Below are 21848 nucleotides of genomic sequence, written 5' to 3'. Positions count from 1 at the left end.
CTTGTTTATTGGCAGGAATATAGTGGAAGTGAGAAGGGAAATCCTTGAGCACATTTGTAAAGTCATACTGGGAACTCACGTAACACTTAACAGGATATCATTTCCAATGGATTAACAAAAGTCTCCCACCCATTGCACTTTCTGTGTGACATCCTAACATACATGCAATGAGGTTGGGGGTAAGAATTTGTAGAAGCTTAAAATTTTAGATTTCTACAAATAGTAAATGCTTTGCCCTAACTAGGCAGTTTTGGGTGTTGTATTTCTTGACCAATTTCAGATGTAATCCCTCAGTTTTAGGCATTGCCCTGTAACACTGTTTTGAAGTAGCCAGTGATGAAAAAGTTCCATAAACAAGGTGGTGGCTGGAATTGGCTTACATGTAGGATCTCATCTAGCAGGCAGTAACTAAATGGAAAATTTTATATTAAATCTGGAAAGGTTTGGATCTTGACTCAAGATTATTGACTGTTTCATAGTGCAAATATTTTTAAGTAGGGAAGGGACATACTCAGTCAACAAATCTGTTGACTAGATTTGTTACATTAGAAACAATTATGAACTTGGGAACAGGGAACTGAAGGAAGTTTTATGAGCTGAGTCTAGAGAGGAAAGAGAATGAAAAGTGTATAGCCAGAATACTAGAAAAAAATAGCTTTGTAAGGGGTAGGGGCTGGGAATGTAAACAAATCACAGCAGTTATGTATAAAATGAAAAATACGAAAAACCCAAATATTAAAAAAAAGAGTAATAAGTAAATAAGTTCAGAACAAATATATAAAGAATTTATGTAATTATTTGACATGATATTTTAATGAATGGGACATTACGTAATTCAGTAGTTCTTTCTGGAAATGGAACTACAGATGAGTTTTTTTCCTTTACATATCTTCATTTTCCAATTTTTCTATATTGCACATATATTACTTTGACAAATGGTGGAAAGGGAAGGAGTTTTTTTTCTTCTTTTTAACTTGGCAGTATTATTTAAATACTTTTTTTTTTCTTTTTGAGACAATGTCTCACTCTTTCACTCAGGCTGGAGTGCAGTGGTGTGATCTTGGCTCACTGCAACCTCCGCCTGCTGGGTTCAAGCGATTCTCCTGCCTCAGCCTCCCAAGTAGCTGGGATTACAAGAGTGTGCCACCATGCCTGGCTAAGTTTTGTGTTTTTAGTAGAGATAGGGTTTCACCATTTTGGCCAGGCTGGTCTTGAACTCCTGACCTCAAGTGATCGGCCCGTCTTGGCCTTCCAAAGTGCTGGGATTACAGGTGTGAGCCACCGTGCCCAGCCTAAATACTTTTTTTTTTTTTTTTTTTAGATCTTACCATAAATTTCCTGGCTCCTTACTATTTAGTGAACAAGTTCTAGAGAAATGATTAGCTCTACCAAGGTTAGCATAAAAATGTTTGTCTCTGGGTCAAAGACTTTTCTTCTGTCATTCATTTACTCACCATTATCTGTATCTGGATTTAGTTCTGTTTTTTAAAGATGGGCTAACACATTATGCTGTAGTAAAGGGTTAAGGTTTATAATGTTTGCCTTGAAGTAAATACTCGGTAAACATGCCTTTGCTTCATCATTGTTTCACATATTTAATAAAATAACTTGAATTAGAAGCCAAATGAATTATAACTGTGACAACTAAAAATAAGTATAATATTTTCCTTTATTGCTTTCAGGTACGTAGTGAACATTACCAATAGTCTTTCATTACTTTGGATTAATTTATAGATAGGTATTAATACCAATAATAGCAATTATAGGCTATCTTTTTTTGCACACATCTTAAATCCTGAAACAAGCTTGAGTTTCTTTTCTGTTCTTCAGACATCAGCAGAAAGAGGTTCCTTCTTAATGGAAAATCTAATTCATCTTATCCTAGAGTTAAAAAAAAAGTGAAAAAATAAGTGTTTTACTTCGGGGAGATGCTCTTTAATCTCACCTATTTTAATCTAAATTTGACTTAATGTTCCCATTTGGTTGAGCAGAATGTAAGAGCCACACCCATGTCATCCCAGTAACCAGAAAAGCCACTACTCAGTCTTCCAAACCCTCACGACTGAAGCATAGTTTCCAGACAAGCAGCATCAGCATCACCTGGGACCTGGATGGAAATGCAGAATCTCAGACCCCACCCCAGACCTATGGTATCAGAGTCTGAATTTTATTGAGATACTATGTGATTTGTAGGCACATTCAAGCTTAGCACCAGACTAGACAATGCTTTTTTTTTTTTTTTTTTGGCTTGTTTTGTGGCACAGAATAAGAAGGAAACGATAAAAGGTTTTTTGTCATCAACCATTACCATTTGTTTGTTTGTTTGTTTGTTTGAAACACAGTCTTGCTCTGTCACCCAGGCTAGAGTGAAGTGGCGCAATCTTGGGTCGCTGCAACCCCTGCCTCCCAGGTTCAAGCGATTCTCGTTCTTCAGCCTCCTGAGTAGTTGGGACTAGAAGCGTGCGTCACCCCGCCTGCTAATTTTTGTATTTTTAGTAGAGACGGGGTTTTGCCATGTTGACCAGGCTGGTCTTGAACTCCTGGCCTCAAGTGATCTGCCTGCCTCGGCCTCCCAGAGTGCTGGGATTGATAAAAGTAAATGAATAAAACCTCTTAGTGTGATGAAAGCAGTAGATGCTTCACAGTCTCTCATGGAAACATGCTTTAGAACTATAGTTGGATGATGATAATTCTAAATTTAAACTTTAAATGATGTGTATTATATGTTGGAAGAGTCTTAACTACCATGATCACATTGTTCATGAGAAAGAGAGAAGAAAAGCACAAGTGAATTGTTTAAATTGATAGCGGGATTTGACTGAAGTATCTAACTGAAGCATATTTTATGGGAGAACTTCCTGGAAAACTCATTGTAAGCCACAGAAGACCTCTCTTTGAAATTGTTAGTTCCAAGACGTATTTAAAATATATGCAACGTTTCAAGATTCACACACTGAAGAGAGTAGGTTGCATTGCTTTTCCTTCTATTGTTTGCATTTGGTTTAGTGGTCTCAAGTAGAGAAAACGATATACTTTTGAGGGAGCAGGGGATGTATGTGAGTTAGCAGCAAGAAGATTCTAAACATAAAGAGGCATTTAACATATACTTACTGGTTCATTCATTCATTGGTCATTCTCATGACTAATAGCAATTGAGCACCTACTGTGCCAGGCACTGTGCTAAGTGCCAGATACACAGTGGTGAGTAAAACACAGTCCCTGCCTTCATGGAGCTTGTGATAGTGTATTAATTACTACTGATAATTTTTGAAAATTATCTGTGGATTTTGTTCGTCTATGATATTTCTGTGCGTAGCATCTTCCTTTTTTCACTGATAATGAGAAAGGTTTAATTCTTGGTTACCAGTCTGACATATAGATTGATCAATTGTGATTATACAGCAGATAGTAGCAGCTCATATGATATGACAAAAATGCAGCTGGCAACCTAAAGAGATGAAGCTATGTGTCAATAACAGTTACATATTGTAAGATGACCACTGTAAGGGCTTGGCACAAGCTGGAAATAAATGGAGGGCCGAGGGCTACTAGGAATGTAGTGTGGATGAGTAAAAATGAGCGGGAGCCATGAAATGTCTCTTAAATTGTATGGATGAAAGGAATGCAATTATGGTCAAAATGAAACATGCATTTTTTATCATATGTCCCCAATCGATAAATTGGATAATTTATTGGACTTGTATGTCTTTAAATAAAGGAAATTTGTTATTCAATCAGTCTCATAATATGCACGCAGAAAACCATTCATCTTTGTTTTTTTTATTTATTTATTTATTTATTTTTTGAGACGGAGTCTCGCTCTGTCACCCAGGCTGGAGTGCAGTGGCGCGATCTCGGCTCACTGCAAGCTCCGCCTCCCGGGTTCACGCCATTCTCCTGCCTCAGCCTCTCCGAGTAGCTGGGACTACAGGCGCCCGCCACCACGCCCGGCTAATTTTTTGTATTTTTAGTAGAGACGGGGTTTCACCATGGTCTCGATCTCCTGACCTCGTGATCCGCCCGCCTTGGCCTCCCAAAGTGCTGGGATTACAAGCGTGAGCCACCGTGCCCGGCCTAAACCATTCATCTTTAAAACAAATTATTTAGTGAGTTTTCTTGGAATGATGGAATTACCTATGATAAGTGGAACCTAAGAAATTGAGTGGAAAGTTGAGATAAATAGCTTCCAATAGGCAAGTGGCCCAGACTTTGGTTGAATCAACCATTACTTCAGGACACTAATATCTTTGTGGATTATGAAGGTAGCTGCCTCCCAGATTCCTAAAACCCTATGTTTCCATATCCCTGGCATTTGTACCTATTTAACCACAACACTACAACTGTTGCTTGTTGCACAGTGATTAGATTCTCTGCCATGATGGCCCAGTAGTCTTGGGCCATAGTCTTGGAACTGAGGGCATAGTCTTGGAAGCCAGATGGACATGGGTTTGTAGTTCTGGCTCCACTACCTGCTAGACATGGGATTGTAGGTAGTAAAGTGTCTCTATGCCTCAGTTTTCTTACCCAGAAAATGGAGATTATAATCCTCAACTCATATGATCATGTGGATTACATAACTATATAAAACACTTGCTGCCATGCCTGGCACATGATAAATGGTGGCTACTACTACTTTATTATCATTAAACCGAAGTCTTCCTAACTGGTTCCTGTTTGCTACATGAATCCCCTTTAGTAACACGTTTTGTGTTTGTTTTTTTAACCTCTTGTTTCAGTTTCTTAGTGGCTGTATTTTTTCCCTTACTGAGTCCGTATCCCAGAGGCTGCATCCCTGGCCTCCTGGGGACCCTACTCCTATGTGACACTTTTATTGAGCTCTCATCTCACTTCAGGTTCAATAGACATCCTAGCTCGTGGGCACTTGGCTCAGAGATGCAATAGTGTCTAGTGGTTGAAAGCATGGACTTTGAAGACAGGCTGCTTTGGTTCAAATCCCAGCATTTCTACTCTTCTACTTGCTAGCTGAGCGACCCGGGGTAAATTATTTCACCTCCCTGTGCCTGAGTTTCTGCCCATGTTGGCCTCCTAAAGTACTGGGATTACAGGTGTGAGCCACTGCTCCCAGCCTATTATTGTATATATTAAGAATCTAGAATAAGCAATGCTATATAGCATTGCTATTATGATTCTTATCTTGGTTGAGTACCCAAGCTTGAATTTTATCTACTTCTCCCTTTTTACCCAGGGTAATCTCCCAATTGTAGGTCTATTTTGAGGACTTATGTACCCAGCTGCATGTCCCTAGATTATCTGGACACTGTGCTTCCATATGAAGACCTCTGTCTTCCCCACATCCTGCTACAAATGTTCCTGGCAGACACTGGCTATGACAGTGAGAAATGAGTAATATTTTGTTCCAAAGTTTATGTCTGCTAAGGAACAACAGTATCCTGGGCCCAGTCTGGTGGCCTCATTCCTGGAATAGGGTGAAACTAAGAGAGCCAAGCAAAGTGGCTGCCATGTTCTTCCTTCATTCCCTCATTTCCCTTTCCTCATTTCCACTGGGAAACAAAGATCCTCTATCTAGAAGAAAAGACAGTGCAGGATTCCTCTTCACAGGCTGACTGTGTGCTAGAAAGTCTTGTGTAGATAGAAAGTAAAGAAAAAAGTCATGAGTGTAACTCAGAGGATGAACTTCTGTTGTATCCATGGGGGTAAATTGGTTAGATGAATTGTTACGGTTTGAGTTCTATAATGACGTAATATGGCCAAACTAAAAGCAACCCAAGAGAAACAAGTCAAAGGAAGGTTGAATTTTGATTGAGATCTTTAAACAGATCATATACCACTGGTTTGTAAACTGTAAAGCCCCTCAGGGGCTTCAGTGGAAGTCAAGGACATCAGGGACTTACTTCTGAGTCCTCCGTGCCTGGAGTAGTACTTGGCTTGTGACAATAAACTGTTTCTGCTCGGCAGTCCTGGCTTCAAGCCTCCCACGGGCAGATTCCTTTTAATGCTCCAAATCCCTTCCAGGGCCACTGTCAATATTTTTTAAAGCAAGAAAATAATTATTAGCATCTTCTCTTTTTAGCACAGTGTTTTAAAAGTATTTAATTGCTGATTTTTTTGTTTATTTGGGTGGGGGTTTATTTGGTTTGACTAATCAAACCACCCAAATCTTTATCATATGTTTAATCTTTTATTCCATTTCATTTATTCAACTATTCTCTATGCAATTAAACCTCTACAGTGCTCTTAGATAATTTAACTTGCCCCTAAATAAATAGATGAATAGAAACATACATAACAAAACAGAGAAGGATCAGGAATAAATAACAGTTAATAAATAGAATTCATTTAGTCAACTTTATCTGATTCTGATTTAATTCCTACAGTAAGAGAAAATATTTCCAAAGATAATAGGACCAAAAATCACTACATTAATTCATCCAGTAGTTAATTCATCCAATAGATCCAAGAATCCTCTAAAAACCACAGACAAGATGCTGTTTAATCTCCCCTTGAAAAAGAGCAGCAATAAACTCATCGGATCCTACATTTGAAAAATCATTGCAAAATACCTGGAAAGTGATGTTTGCCCGTTGATAATTATAGGTCTTGGGTCCTGGTACCTTTCAATAAGGTTTAGCAAAGATTTGCACTTGGTTATCCTCCATATCCTAAAATCACCTGGTTAGGTTTTGAGACTCAGCAAACAAGATTGTGGTGAATGTCTACTGTGTAGAAAACTCCAACTCAACTCTAGTAAGTTGGTGAATTTGGGTGAGTTGCCATAAGTTGTTTTTCCCATTTCTAATGCTGCAAATATTAATACCAAATATTCTCCACAGATCCAAGGCTGCCCACTGGCATCCTCACTGATATTTGATCCCTCTCTAAAGGATTCCATAGCAAGTAATTACTAGCAGCATAGTCTCTGGGTTCAGAGAAGATCTGGGTTTTGCTCTTAGTTCTACCATATATCAGTTACATGATTTTGACCAAGTTATTTAACCCACTATGTCTTAATTTCCTCATTTTTGAAATAGGGATAATAATATCTACTTGAAGGATTATTGTAGGATTTAGATGAGATGGCTGTAAAGTGCTTTGTACTCAATAAATGATAGCTATTTTTGTACAGGGAGAATGATTTTACTATCCAAGCATGGACTAAGATTCCGTGACCGGAGGTACAGTCATTGAGCTGACTTGCCAGGCTGAATGTCAATACTCGCCTCTCCTTTCCCACTCCTGAGTGGAGTAGCTGAAGCTATCTGTCAATATTAGTTTCTCTCTTCTTCAAAGACCTTCAAGAAAGATTGCACAATCTCCTTCTGTTTAAGACCTTACAAAATTTAAGCTGTTCCTTCTATCTAACCTAAATCTTACCCTGCCATTCAAGCCAGTTTCCTCTTCTATCCTGTTCAGAGATAGAAAAGGGCTGCTCCCCATCCTCTGGATAATAAACTCTCAAATTTAGGAGCCTATGACATTTATTCAATACCCCCAGTGCATGATACCCTGTGAGAGACCAGGGAAGTCGATTTGAACTTGTGGTTGATACTTTGGGAAGATCCAGTACGTGGAAAGCAGTATAAAATCAGGAAGCAGAACCGTGCAGAAAAATCACATCAAATTAGATGGAAGAATTGTGCTAAATGAAGTGTGCTCCTTCAGATGCAATCACAAGAATGTCATAGAGAAAAACACCTGAAATATAAATGCAGATGCCCAGAAATGCATTAGAAACTCTCAAAGCAAAATGTGGTTATGCATAAATATTTACTATATTCAGGGATAATCGTTGTGGGAAAAAAAAATAGCCCTCCATACATGTGAAGTGATGTTTGGGTGAAGAAGTTACAGAAGGTGATATATTTGACTGGATAAAAGGGGATCTAGAAAAAAGCGTGGATGCTCTCTGAGGCAGCTGCTTCTTTTAAGAGAAACTTAACTCCCTCAGCTCAGGGCATGTGCATTCCAGAAGGAGGCAGGCAGACAAAGTGGGCACGGAGCCAGAAAGACTTCAAGTGTTGACTCCTCTCAACTGAAAAAGAAAAGGGCAGCAGGCACAAGGGGAGAAGCTAGAAGAAAAGAATCAAATCTGTTCTTGAGGCTCAGAATCTTCTAGAGATTCCTCTTCTCTCTTCCCTTCTCATGCCTCCAACACCTTCTACTCAGAAACCTTTATACGTGTATTTTTATACTGAATTTTAAAATGACTAAACCATGCCTTTATGCCCAAAATTTTAGCCAGTAGGAAATTTGGCCTAGTCTTATAGGGAACGTAAGCTCTTCCCTAGTCTTATAGGGAAGGTAAGCTCACACCTTAAAAATATTTTAGTTCCTTTCAGCTCTCTTTGGATTGTAAATAATGAACATTGGAGCTTGAAAAGCCAGTTTAGAGCCATATCGTCTGTACTTCTCTTGTGCAAGCAAGGTCAGAGTTTGACTAGAGAAAGAAAAATATAAGTAATTTTAATTTATGTCTGTTGACTCCTAGGCTCTGTAATTGTCTTGACATGCCTTTGGTGTCTAGTAAATTCCTCCTATATTTTGGGTGCAGAAAACATTTTAATTGAATGAAATAATGAATAACTGGTGTCTAGTAAATTCCTCCTATATTGTAGGTACAGAAAACATTTTAATTGAATGAAATAATGAAATATATCCACATTTGCTTGGCAACATTTTGCACTTTCTAAGCTTATACTTAAGTAGTAAATAAACTGGATTTAAAATTAAGTTTCCATGTATTAACGCACATGTAGACGCTCATTAATGTATCTGGCAATACACTTCCGAAATTCACTGGAAAAGGAAGTGTTGTGTAAGGGGGAAATTAATAAGTTTAGTAATCAAATTTTTCATGACTACTATAACCTCTGTAGGTTTTAGCCAGAAAAATACAAAAGCCCTTGCAACTTGAAAACATTAAATTAATACATCACTTTATTTCTGCAAAGTCCTTTATAGAATAGAAATGCAGAAATAGTTTTAAAATAAACAATACAATAAATGCACTAGTTCCATAATGAATGTCTCATAAGCCTATATTTTTCTTTTCTTTCTTTTTTTTTTTCTTTTTTTCTTGAGACGGAGTCTTGCTCCGTCGTCCAAGCTGAAGTGCAGTGGTGAGATCTCGGCTCACTGCAACATTCGCCTCCTGGGTTCAAGCAATTCTCCTGCCTCAGCCTCGAGAGTAGCTGGGGCTACAGGCGCACACTACCATGCCTGGCTAATTTTTGTATTTTTAATAGAGACGAGGTTTCACCATGTTGCCTGGGCTGGTTTTGAACTCCTGACCTCATGTGATCGGCCCGCCTTGTCCTCCCAAAGTGTTGGGATTACAGGCATGAGCTACTGAGCTCAGCCGATTCTACATTTTTCTTTTGGAAAAGTTGTAAAGAAAGGAAAATCTTCAGGAAATCACTGAGAATACATGAATGATGGACATTAGCTAAATTCTTCCTTATCCAGAAAGTTCTATAAGTTGCCCACATTCCATTTTATCTGATTAAAAGATCTGATGAGAAAACAACACTCCTTTTTTTTTTTTTTTCAGGATGAGGTTAACCTTTTCAAGTAGACACAGGTTCTTTGCCCTTATCTGATAGGAATGTGGAAAGCCTCTGAAACCTGTTTTTACCTCAAATTTGAACCTGGAGGCTAAACTGAAACTGAACCTACAGAAAACTAGCAACATTTCTTTTTTAAAACTGAACAGAACACTATTTGCTACTAAATCAATTTCAAATCTCTATTCCTCTCCGAAGGCATAATCTTATGTTTTAAAGAGAGATAGAAGAACCCCATGGCTAAGAGCAACAACATCAGCTTCTGACAAACCTGCATCCAGGTATCAGTGTGACATTGGACAAGTCACTGCATCCCCCTGAGCCTCAGCTTCAAGTTCTTCAAAATGTGAATTAAAAGAGCATATATCTCACTGGGTTATTGCAAGAATTAAAAGAGATTATTTGCAAAAAATTTATCACGTGCAGAAGAAACTCTGTAAATGATAACCATTATTACTATTATTATCACCATAATTCCCAACATCAACATCATCATATAAAAAGACATCCCTGCCTCTCAACCCAGCATCCAGTGCTTCTAACTCAGCCCATGTATCAACACATCAGGAGCCTACAAGGAATCAAAAGTCCACAGAAGGGAGGACAAGAGGCCTGTCGGCCCATTATTTCTATTGTCACTGATGGCATTCCCTAGACCCAAGTATAGAGTGCAAAGTAACAACCACATGAGACACCTTGTCCATTTCAGTGTCTTCACAGCCCTTATTAAGTGTAGTCACAATATGACCACAAAAACAAGTAGGACAGTTCAGATAAGAGCCCCAGTCTGAACAACTCTTTCTCCTGAGTCCCGCTAGCTATGCAACCAACAGTATCCCAAAAGAAATATAATGTTCATTCTATTCAACATCCATAAAACTCAACTTCTGAATCTTTTGATTTTTTACCAATTTCGTTCAACCAAAGGAGAAGAGAAAAAGCACAGAAATGACCCCACAGCTTCTGGGTACTTCCATAATTGTCACTGTCAACTCATTCAAAAATAAAACGTGCTATAATTTAAGTTGTTTACCTCCAAGACAGATCGCCCTCTTAATAGACTCTTCAGTAAGTTCATCTATGCTTTGCTACATAGCCCAGTATTGCAGTATTTTATCTATGGTTAAGGAAAATCCAGTCTGGACTCTTACTGAAATCTCACCTTCAATAATCAATTACTTTGTTGTGAGAGTATGTGGAGTTGATTGTCTTAAAATTCAAACAAACCCAGCTAATTCATACATAGCTACAAATATGCTTAGATCCATGCATATATGTTGGGGTCCCTAGAATTTAGATAGGCTTGGGAATATCTACAAAACAGTATGTAGCATTCATCCAAAGTCACAAATTCAAATATATATAGGAAGAGGCCAGGCAGGTAATATACGTAAAGCTGGCTAGGGGTAAGAAATAATTGGTTCTGCCAGTCTTTCTCTTTTTTACTACTTTTGACGGAGGCATCATACAAGAGAAACAATTTTTTGTATTTCTACAATGAGAAGAAAAAACCTGCAGTGGGCATGTGAACATACATAACTTGTGATGTTTCCCACTGGAGTGGGGAACTTGGTGTAGGATGCTGAACAGTGGAGTGGGCAGGTCAGCACAGGGCATTGTAACCCAACCCCAGCCACTGTTGCTAATGCAAATGGTGCCTTGGTGGTGTCAAATCAACCTTTATCCTCCCTGCTCCATCCCCGCTCAAGAAAATCTAGACATCTAGATTTGTATATAAAATTTCTAATTTTAAAATATTGACAACTGGTTCAGATATTTAAAAAATATACTGCAGGGCAAATAAATATGTCTGCAAGGTGAACCTGGCATATGGGTCAACATTTTGGGATCTTGAGCCAAACTAAGGTATCCCTCACAGTCTAATTAGATGTGGAACATGGTGGTCTGGTGTGGAGACAGAGGATGGCTCTCTGGTTTTGCATTTGGACCTTAGGCCATGCCATTCATTGAGATGGGTGATATAGGGGAAGCAGCAAGTCGGGGAGAGGTGTGAATTGTTTTGTTTGTTTGTTTGTTTTGAGATGGAGTCTCACTCTGTTGCCCAGGCTGGAGTGCAATGGCGGATCTCGGCTCACTGCAAGCTCCACCTCCTGGGTTCACGCCATTCTCCTGCCTCAGTCTCCCGAGTAGCTGGCACTACAGGCACCCGCCACCACGCCCGGCTAATTTTTTTTGTATGTTTAGTAGAGACGAGGTTTCACCATGTTAGCCAGGATGGTCTCGTTCTCCTGACCTCGTGATATGCCCATCTCAGCCTCCCAAAGTGCTGGGATTACAGGTGTGAGCCATCATGCCCAGCCCAGAGGTGTGAGTTTTGTTTTGGACGTGTTGGGCCTGAGTTATCTTATGACTTATGGGACATCCAGGAAAAGAAGTTTAGCTTGCAGAGACACATTTCGGAGGTATCCTAGAGAGGCCGTAGTGAAAAGTATGAGAAAATCTCAGGAAAGCTAATGGAACAAGATTACAAAGACTGTGGGAAACACTCCGATAAACATCAAGATTCGGAGAATGTAGTGAATAAAAAGAGTGCTTAACAGAGGATGAGAAAGAAGTAGAGGGAGAACCAGGACAGTTAAGTATCATGGAATTTGAGAAAGGAACAAAGTTGAAGGAGAGAGCCATCGACTATGTCAAATGTTGCAGAAAGCTCAAGCCACCTAGAGGCAGAACAGTATCCACTGCATTTAGCCATAACGTGTCACCAGAGACACCACAGTGAGTAGAAAGTCAATGGGATTGGGGGTCAGATCTGAATTTGGATCTGGTTCTGCTACTTAATGCATAACCTTGGGCAAGTTAAAAACCTCTTAGAATCTCAGTTTACTCATCCTAATATAGGGATCAGAATATCAATATCATATAGCTTTGTGAGGATTTTGGGTAAGCAAAATTAAGCCCCTATCCTCAGATAGCTTGTGTTCTAGTGGGAGAGATAGCCAATAAAGAAGTATGTAAAGAAATATGGATGCTCCTCGACTTTCGATGGAGTTACATCCTGAAAAACCTATCACAAGTTGAAAAAAAATTCTAAGTAGTAAATGCATTTCATACACCTAACCTGCCAAACATCACAGCTTGGCCTAGCCTACCTTAAACGTGCTCAGAACACTTACATTAGAATGGCTAACTAGAAGCTGCGGCTCATGGCCACTGCCCAGCATTGCAAAGGAGAATCATAAGGCATATTGCAAGCCCAGGAAAACAGCAACATTCAAAATTTGAAGTAGGGTTCCTACTGACATGTATCACTTTCACACCATCACATTGAAAAATCGTAAGTTGAACCACGATAAGTTGGGGACTGTCTGCATAAAATTTCAGGCAGCAATAGAAAACAGGAGAAAGAAGAAAGCAGTATAGGGATTAGAAGGTGACCTGGAGGACAATTTCTATTTTGACCTGGCGGAGCGGAAAGGCCTCTCTGAGAAGATGGCATATGCAGCTGAAGCCTGAATGAAGAGAGAGGAAGATATCTGAATGTCTGGGTGACCTTTAAATGTCCTGAGGGGTGAAAATGGATTTGGCACGTTCCAGAATGTCAAGAAAGCCTGTGTGGTTAAAGTGGAGTGGGAAAGTGTAGGAGATGAGATCGGAGAGGTGAGCTGGCCATAGGAGCATGAAATCTAGTCTCAGAATAATAAAAAGCCATCAGACAGCTTTAAGCATGGAGGTGACACGTAATGATTTATGTTTGTAAATGATCCCTCTGGTTTCAGTGCAGAGAATTAACAGTAGCAGGGGCAGTAGCAGAGGCTGTTGTAGGATGCTATTGCCAGGCCTGCAAAAGGTGACAGGGGCTTGGCAACGGTGCTGGTGGGGGATTTAGGATATATACTGAATTAAACAGGATTGGTTGATAGACTGGATGTGGAGTTTGAGGACTTGACTTCTAGGTGTTTGGTGGTACCATCTCATGATATGGGAAAGATCTATGGGTTTTTTAAAAGCCTGGGAATAGAGAATAAGACTTCGGTTCTGGACATCTCAAGGTTGAGAGGCCTATTCGACATCCAAGTGGAGAATCAAGTAGGTTTTAGGATTTAAGGGGAAAAGTATAGGGTAGAAATAAAAAATGCTGGAGTCATTAGCCCAATAGGGGTAGATCTCCCACGGTGTGAGGGTAGGTAGAGAAAAGAGCCTGTGACTGAGCCCTCTAAATTACACAGGCTAGGAGGACGGAGAGCCAGCAAAGAAGATGGAGAAAGAATAGCTAAAGAGGTAGGAGCAAAACCAGGAAATTGGAGCATTGTGACCTACAGGCCAAGCGAAGAAAGTGTTTTTAGAGGGAAGGAGGAAACAACTACATCAGATGTTACAGAGAGGTTGAGTATGTTGGAGGGATCATTGGATTTGACCTTCAAAAGGAAGGCTATTTGCAATCTTGGAAAGAACAGTTTCCCTGGACTCATGGGAACAAACGCCTAATTAGAATAGGTGAAGTAACAAAGGAGAAGTAAAGGGGAGGAGAAAATGGTTAATATGTACTTATCTTTAAAAATAGCAGCTATAGGAACCATACAATTCTCTAAAAGTTTTTTATAGGACGGGGTTCACCTGGTCTCGACTCTGACTTCTGAACCCCCTTGGCCTCTCAATCTGGATTACAGCCACACTATGCAGAATTCTGCATGTATGTGACAAGCTGTGTCTTCCAGGAAAAGAAGCCATGGCTGTCTTCAGATATATAAAGGAGGGGTCACTGCAAACTGAATTAGAAGCAAAGGTCCAATGGTTGGCCTCTAGGCTCTGAGGCTGGGTTGGAAGAGTGTGGCACCCTCTCTAGATGCTAATTCCCTGTTCTGGCCAATGGTATGTGGCTTCTAGCCATGATATATATTTTAAAAAGAGCAGGATTTCCCATAAGTAGATCATTTTAAAACCCAAATGTATAGAATCTATTCTCAGCATTGAAAGATTTTTCTAGGCTAAAATAGTACCTCTGTGCGACCTCTAGTGGATGTTATTTTAAAAAGCAGCCCAGACAGTCTTCATTTTATATAAAGGATATTTGAAAAGATTGCTTAGGAAAATGAATTTTTATAAACCAAATGATACATCTTATTCACTCAGCCTGTCTCACAATCTAATGTATCCAATAAGAATAATACAACATATAGCTAGTGTATAAACTAGCTTTTATGTAGACTTTTAAAACAATGAAGATAAATCCAGAATATAACAGTATAGACTTAGAAAAAAATGTTAAACACCAGGAAAATAGTACATGTAGGAGGGGTTTCCCAGCTGAAATGCAGTAGGTCATTCCGCATCCATTCATTAAGTTCAAAATAGACTTTAAAACTTCCCTTGAAGATATTATGGGAGCAAATTTCACCATTTTATTGGTCTCTCCTTTTATAAGAATGGGTCATATGAGAAGACCCAAAGGAGTTTCTATGTCTGCTTCAGAAATGTAAAGTGGGGCCGGGCGTGGTGGCTCATGCCTGTAATCCCAGCACACTGGGAGGCTGAGGTGGGCAGATTACGAGGTCAGGAGTTCAAGACCAACCTGACCAACATGGTGAAACCCCATCTCTACTAAAAATACAAAAGTTAGCTGGGCCGTGGTGGCGTGTGCCTGTAATCCCAGCTACTCAGGAGGCCGAGGCAGAAGAATCGCTTGAACCCCGGAGGCAGAGGTTGCAGTGAGCAGAGATCGTGTCACTGCACTCCAGCCTGGGTGACAGAGCGAGACTCCGTCCAAAAAAAAAAAAAAAATGTAAAGTGGGCACAACATACATCATGTAATCTGAAATTATGGACTTCTGGGCCTGCAGCCTCTCTCTTAAGAATCCTTAGTGAATTTGGACCTCACTTGCAGGTTGACCAACAATTCTCCACAAATGAAGGAGTTTATGTAATAGTTTTGTTATTTCTTCTAGCAACTGCTGATACCCAAGAGTGTCACAATAAAAACCTGATGATTTGGAGAGCATGAAATATGCATCTAGTAATCGTTGAGAAGGAACCATTAAAATGAAGGGCGCCAGCAGTTTCAAATTAACATCTGGGATTCTGGGGAACCTAGAGCATCTCTTTTACACATGAACCATCAATAAGAGCTATCAATGCTCAGATCCTCTATGGGATGAAATCCTTGGATGATCTGACCATGTAAATGACTTAGGTTCTGCTGAGTCAGTGATTTGCAAAGTCGGGTACTGGACCAGCAGCATCAATATCACCTGGGAACTTTGTAGAAATCCAAATGCTTGGGCTCCACTGCAGACGTACTGTGCCAGATATGCCAGGGGTGGGGCTCAGCAATCTGCTTTTAACAAGCTCCCAGGTAATTCTGATGCAAATCTAAAATTTGGAAACCACTGTTACTTGTCATACCTATATTGATAAAGAATAAAGATAATATTGTGTTTTTCAGGCACTTGGAAAAAATTGTACTTGTCATTAAATAGAAATAACTCCACCAAAAAAGTGGGACAGCAAAGTACATAAGTACATATTGATAGCTACCTCTTTTTTTTTTTTTTTTCTGATATGGAGTCTTGCTCTGTCACCCAGGCTGGAGTACAGTGGCGCAATCTTGGCTTACTGCAAGCTCCGCCTCCCGGTTCATGCCATTCTCCTGCCTCAGCCTCCCGAGTAGCTGGGACTACAGGTGCCTGCCACCAATGCCCAGCTAATTTTTTGTGTTTTTAGTAGAGACGGGTTTTCACCGTGTTAGCCAGGATGGTCTCAATCTCCTGACCTCGTGATCCATCCACCTCAGCCTCCCAAAGTGCTGGGATAACAGGCGTAAGCCACTGTGCCCAGCCCATTTTTTTTTTTTTCTAGATATGAAGGTTTATTTGGACATAAGCAAATTAATTATAAACTAGTTCAAGAACTTTCCAAAAACTTATTTTTATTTCAATAGTACGGTTTTATAATAAAATACTCTGTCATCAAGTAGGCAATTTCATATTCATTTCACAAATATACTTCATTTGTCACTGAGATTACCTGCAGCTGGATTTTTAATGTGGCATTCATCTCTCTTAACATAAAGTTCTTCTTCCAGTACTTCCTTAATTCTCTTATGTGGCTCACAATATAAAAATTTCTTCCCTATAAAGGCATTAAGAAAATCAATTACTTAGTATAAATTCTGCCCAATCTTCTAGCCATTATAACTACATGATAACAATTTTTTTAAAAGAAGACATGTTATTCCATACAAATATCAGACAATCTGCCCTGAAGGCTCTATCTTGGAAAGATCTCTTCCATGGGAACTGTAGGTTCTTTTGGGACTTCACGTTTTCATGTAATTCCTGAACTTGCGGGGTATGTTTCAGGTACCTCTTTTAGGTGTTATAAAGAAATAGATAAAGTTTTCTCATTAGCTTCAAGAAAACTTGCACTCGTTTATTCAATGAACTCTTATTAAAGACCTAGTCTGTGACAGGCATTTGGCTAGGGGCTGAAGACAGAGCAATGAATAAGACAGATGTGTGTATAGAGCTTGCAATCCAGGTACAGAAGAGAGAACAAAATCTCAGCATTTTAAAATCGTCATTTTAAAAGATTGAAACTGAATTGTAGTAGTGAACCACTTATGGACATAGGACTTTTCCCTGGCCTCTAAATCTGGACCTATAGCACATGACTACTACAGTCAAGGACTGAATTGTTTGTTTTAAACACTGTAGCTACATTTCTCCTCAGAAGTAGCTCAGCCCAGATGTCAGAACTCCAGAGAAACAAAAGAGCTCTGTGCTAATGGGCCTACCCATATCCCCAATCTCTCCTGTCAGCCTCTCTCTCTTGCTCTCTGAGCTCCAGCCACATGGCCCTTCTGTTCATTCCTACCTTTGCACATGCTGTTTTTGCTACCTGAGCTGCCTTTCTCCTGGTTTTGCCTATGTAACTTCTCAAATTTTAGGTCTTGGCTTAAACATTAGTTATTTAGGAAAACTTTCCCTTACTCCACAATCTGGAAATGACTTTTTATCATGGCACCCTCCTTTATTCTTTCATTTTACTTATTGCAATGTGGATACAGCTGCATTTTTTATACACAATTATTTGTGTAGCTATTCATTTAATATATATCTTCTTTACCAGATCACAAACCCCATGAGGGCAGGGATGTTGTCTCTTCAGTTCATCAGAGTCTTAGAACAGAGCTTGGCATAATAATAAATGCTTAACAAATGTGTGTTCAGTTAGAACTAAGCACTGATAAATTGGAGCTCTAACTAAAGACTGTGTGCATGTCTGTCAATGCAGTTATACGGTCACTGTGAATGTCAGTGAACTGATAGTTCTAATCTCAGTACCCAAAAGCTCAATTCAAGGAACCAATGAAAACCTAAACAACCAAATACTCTAGTTGTTTATGATTTGATTTTAAACTCATATATATATGGGCAGGTATCTCATCTTTTCCAGACTAATCAATAAACAACACAAGTGAGTCAATTTGACGGGGATGCAGACTGGCACAAATGAGGCAAGAGACCTGCTGCTTCCAGCAGTGATCCCAGGTCATTCCTGGTCATGAAGACCCAGACACACCCTCAGACATGAAAAAGTTAGAATTACGTACTTTCAGGGTCTCATTCTTGTTTCCCCAAAGTTGGAAGTCATATGAATAAAATATGGGATCAGCATTACTGAAGCCTAACTTTGGTTTAATCTGTTAAATCATGATCTTCAGGCAGAAAAAGGGTTCACAAACTTGGCTAGGAAAAAAACTAAGCCTATAACAGAACAACAGAAAGGAAAAGACCACCTGCTCTCAGTTCAGGTCTCCTGACAAATTTTAGCCCTGGTGCTAGGAAAATGTACAGAAGAAGTCGCTAAAGGTGATTTGAAGAATTGTGGTAATTGGGAGAGTACTAAGGAGCTAGTACCGGCAAATATCTCCTGCTCAGGAGAAGAAAGGAAAGGAGGGGAGAGGAGGAGGGGAGGGGAGAGGAGGCAGAACTTTCAGGCAGAAAAAGGTTTCACAAACTTGGCTAGGAAGGAAAGGAGAGGAGAGGAAAGGAAAAAGGGAAGGAAAGGAGAAAGGACAAAAGAAAGGAAAGGGGAAAGGAAAGAGGAAAGGAAAAAGGAAAGAAAAGGAGAAAGGGAAAGGAAAGGAAGGGAAAGCAAATTAAAAAAAGAAAGAAGGAAGGAAGGGAAAGAGAGAGAGAAAGAAAATTCTACAAACTCTACCATAGCAGTTTGATGTTGATCTTTACCAGCATTTTGAGTGGATTGGTCGATAGATGTCTCGTGTATATAGATGATGAGAAGCTGTGATCACTGAGAAGGATGACTAAGAACAGTATTATTCCAGAATTTCTTTTGAAACAATATTATTCCAGGTTTTTTGGGGTTTTTTTGTTGTTATTTTTTGGTTTTTTTTTGCTGAGAGCTAGTAACAATTGCATCTTATATATATTATTATTTCTCTTTCTCACAATGACCTATGGGCAAGTATAATTATTCCTGTTTTATAGTTGAGAAAGTAGCTTCCTTAAGTCATAAAACTAAAATCATGAAAATGAGAAGCCACACCTACCTGAGTCTCCCGAGCTCCTAGGGTTATTAAAAATTATTTATAGTTTATTACAACCCATAGTTATAGATCCACCACACTCTACTAATCAGTTCATACCTAGAATACAGGTTTCAGTGATATGATACACTGGAGATTGTTGGAAGAAGTGGCCAGCCAGCCAGGTTAGAGCGCTACAAGTGATCTTAAAGGTGACATTGGCCAGGCACGGTGGCTCACGCCTGCAATCCCAACATTTTGGGAGGCTGAGGTGGGCAGATTACTTGAGGTCAGGAGTCCAAGACCAGCCTGGCCAACATGGTGAAACCCCATCTCTACTAAAAATACAAAAATTAGCCAGGCGTGATGGTGCGTGCCTGTGGTCTCAGCTACCTGGAAGGCTGAGGCCAAAGAATTGCTTGAACCCGGGAAGAGGAGGTTGTGGTGAGCTGAGATCACGCCACCGTACTCTAGCCTGGGCAACAGAGTGAGACTATCTCAAAAAAAAAAAAAAAGGCATAAATAAAATAAATTAAAAAAAAAAGGCGACATTAAGTCTATGAAAGATTTGGTTGGTGCTCAAAGAGCCGCCTTTATATAATTCAAGGATGTATACATGGGAAACAACCACACTTCGTGTTTGAGAGCAGGCCTGTGATTAGGCAATAGAAGCTGTAAAGAGACTGAAGACTTTTCCAATAATTAGAGACATTTGAAAAATTGACTGAGTACTTTGTGCTTGTGCGAACAGCCTGTCTCTACTTAGGCTAAGGCCCTAAAAGGAGGTTCTGAGGGAGGCTGAGGCAGGAACTCTTTCATTTTCCCACCCCAACTTTGTGAGCTTGTGAAAGTTTGGACACCTGCCTTAAGTCATTAGTTCTTTCCCTGAAACTTGTGCAATGCCTGGCATGTAGTAAAGACTCAATATATGTTAAATTGATGAGTGAATGTTAATCCCACCTTTTACTCCTAGAGCCACAGGACTAAAGAAACTTAGATACTAGCATCTTTAATGGGGAAGTTTCCTGATAGAATTTGAAGTAGGAGGCCGGGCATGGTGGCTCATGCCTGTAATCCCAGCACTTTGGGAGGCTGAGGCGAGCGGATCACTCGAGGCCAGGAGTTGAAGACCAGCCTAACCAACATGGCGCAACCCTGTCTCTACTAAAAATGTGAAAACATTAGCTGGGCATGGTGGTGTGTGCCTGTAATCTCAGCTACTCAGGAGGTTGATGCATGAGAATTGCTTGAACCCAGGAGGTTGAGCTGCAGTGAGCCCAGATCATGCCACTGCACTCCAGCCTGGCAACAGAGCCGTCTAAAAATAATAATAATCAAAATAATTTTAAGTAGGAGTAAAGAATCTCCATTACCCAAGTATACTGAATTTATGTGCTCTAAGCAAGGCCTCCGCATGCTGCTGATAATAATAACAAAAGGAATGACATTTCATAGTCATACTGGAGCTGATGCCCAGGGAAGAGGCCCCTTTCACCAGGAGGCAGTGGTTCTGTAACTTCTTGATGAGGTCTCTGGGGAGGAGAGTGTGTGATCCACCAAGCACAAGTACGGAGGTGCTTCAGCCCAACCCTCCCTCCTGGGGCCCCCCAGCGCAGACGAACCTTGGAGAACCCCAGTCTGCTCTCCAGAGATGCAATCAAGGAGGTGCTGCAGGAGGGCTGGAAACTACTCTGTGCCTCTGGCTTATTATTCTCACCATCATTCCTTAGCACCTACTGAAGACCTGGGGGTGCAAGAGGCTGTGAAATGTCTGTTAATTCATGAAACAGTATGGGTGAGTAACAACCTGGCTAGGACTCAAATTACAACCACTTCCATTGTGGCTGTGGGCCAGAACTGTCTTTACCTCTTTGAATATTGTGTGTTTGGCAGGGCAGAGAGCAAAGAACAGTGCCTTAAAATGTGGCCTATAATTATGAGATTCTAAAAGGATTGGGTAATTGTAGGCTGAGAGTCCAAGAGATGGAAGTTAAAAGTGATTTTAGTATTTCGCCTGCACTGACTGGCTGTGGCAAGTCTCTTTCCTCTGGTCTAGATCTCAATTTCCTCATCTGTAAAATGAAATAACTGGCAAAATGAGCTGCGTGTCCAAGGGTGTATATGCACACATACATACATACACATATACGTATACAAATGTGTGTATAAAATGGTATACATATAAATGTGTGTGTGTGTTAATTCCTTTCAGAATAACGCCACTACCGATTAAATTGGAGCTGATGCCCAGACCCTGAATTCAGGCAGGCTATCGGGAAGGAGGGCTTGGAAAGATGAACCTATGCTTTCTGCCACAGTGCCATCATCTCTGGCTTTGCCAAAAGCAGCAGCTCCACCTCCCCTGCCCCAAATCTTCTCAGCCAGTCCCACTGCGGTTTCCCCCAATTGCTCTGTCACTCGTTCTCCACGCCCCTCCTCCCCGTAGCGTCCGCGGCGGGAGCTGAACTCACACTGCTGGCCGTGCTCTAGGGGGCCGCGGCCGGGCTCCCCACGCGCCCCGCACCCCAGCCCTGCTGGCGGCGGAGGCTGCTCCTCTTCGCGACCCGCCTTGGGCACCACCACTGCGGTCACCACCACCGCCTCTTCGCCTGTCATGCCGCCATGCCGCCGCGGTCTTCTGAGAGCCCCGGGCACGGTTTCCTTTTCAGCTCAGTCGCAGGCAGCCCAGCATGCGAGGCGTCTCGGGTTGCCATAGTGACTGCCGATTCTCCCCGCCCCCAGCCGGCTTTCCGAGGCCCTAGGTATCCGGCGCGCCAAAGAAGGTGCTGAAGTTATGG

The 21848-nt window shown here is 40.7% G+C and overlaps 2 protein-coding genes across 2 annotated transcripts in view; one reads left to right on the top strand and one right to left on the bottom strand.

The window, feature by feature from the left end:
• Positions 1 to 21848, top strand: part of MRE11 (MRE11 homolog, double strand break repair nuclease) — a 353252-nt gene that overhangs the window by 229114 nt on the left and 102290 nt on the right. The window lies entirely within an intron of this gene.
• CUNH11orf97 (chromosome unknown C11orf97 homolog) lies at positions 1652 to 21750 on the bottom strand. The gene is made up of 4 exons (XM_032167185.2): positions 21522 to 21750; positions 16527 to 16631; positions 5874 to 5999; positions 1652 to 1881 (listed from the first exon to the last, which is right to left on the bottom strand). The coding sequence occupies exons 1-4, from the start codon at positions 21664 to 21666 to the stop codon at positions 1877 to 1879; spliced, it is 381 nt and encodes a 126-aa protein (XP_032023076.1). The 5' UTR covers positions 21667 to 21750; the 3' UTR covers positions 1652 to 1876.

This window comes from Hylobates moloch, unplaced genomic scaffold (assembly GCF_009828535.3).
Source record: "Hylobates moloch isolate HMO894 unplaced genomic scaffold, HMol_V3 SCAFFOLD_11, whole genome shotgun sequence".
Taxonomy (NCBI): domain Eukaryota; kingdom Metazoa; phylum Chordata; class Mammalia; order Primates; family Hylobatidae; genus Hylobates; species Hylobates moloch.
Note: the sequence above shows the minus strand (reverse complement) of the source record. Positions and strands in the feature narration are given on the sequence as shown.

Bases quoted from the DNA above. Each gene is read 5' to 3' on its own strand.
- CUNH11orf97 (XM_032167185.2), bottom strand. From the start codon at position 21,666: ATGACAGGCGAAGAGGCGGTGGTGGTGACCGCAGTGGTGGTGCCCAAG. The intron at 16,632-21,521 runs GTGAGTTCAGCT...ATGCCTTTATAG, and splicing joins CCTAGAGCACGGCCAGCAGT to GGAAGAAATTTTTATATTGT. The intron at 6,000-16,526 runs GTAATCTCAGTG...AAATATTGACAG, and splicing joins CATTAAAAATCCAGCTGCAG to TGGCCCTGGAAGGGATTTGG.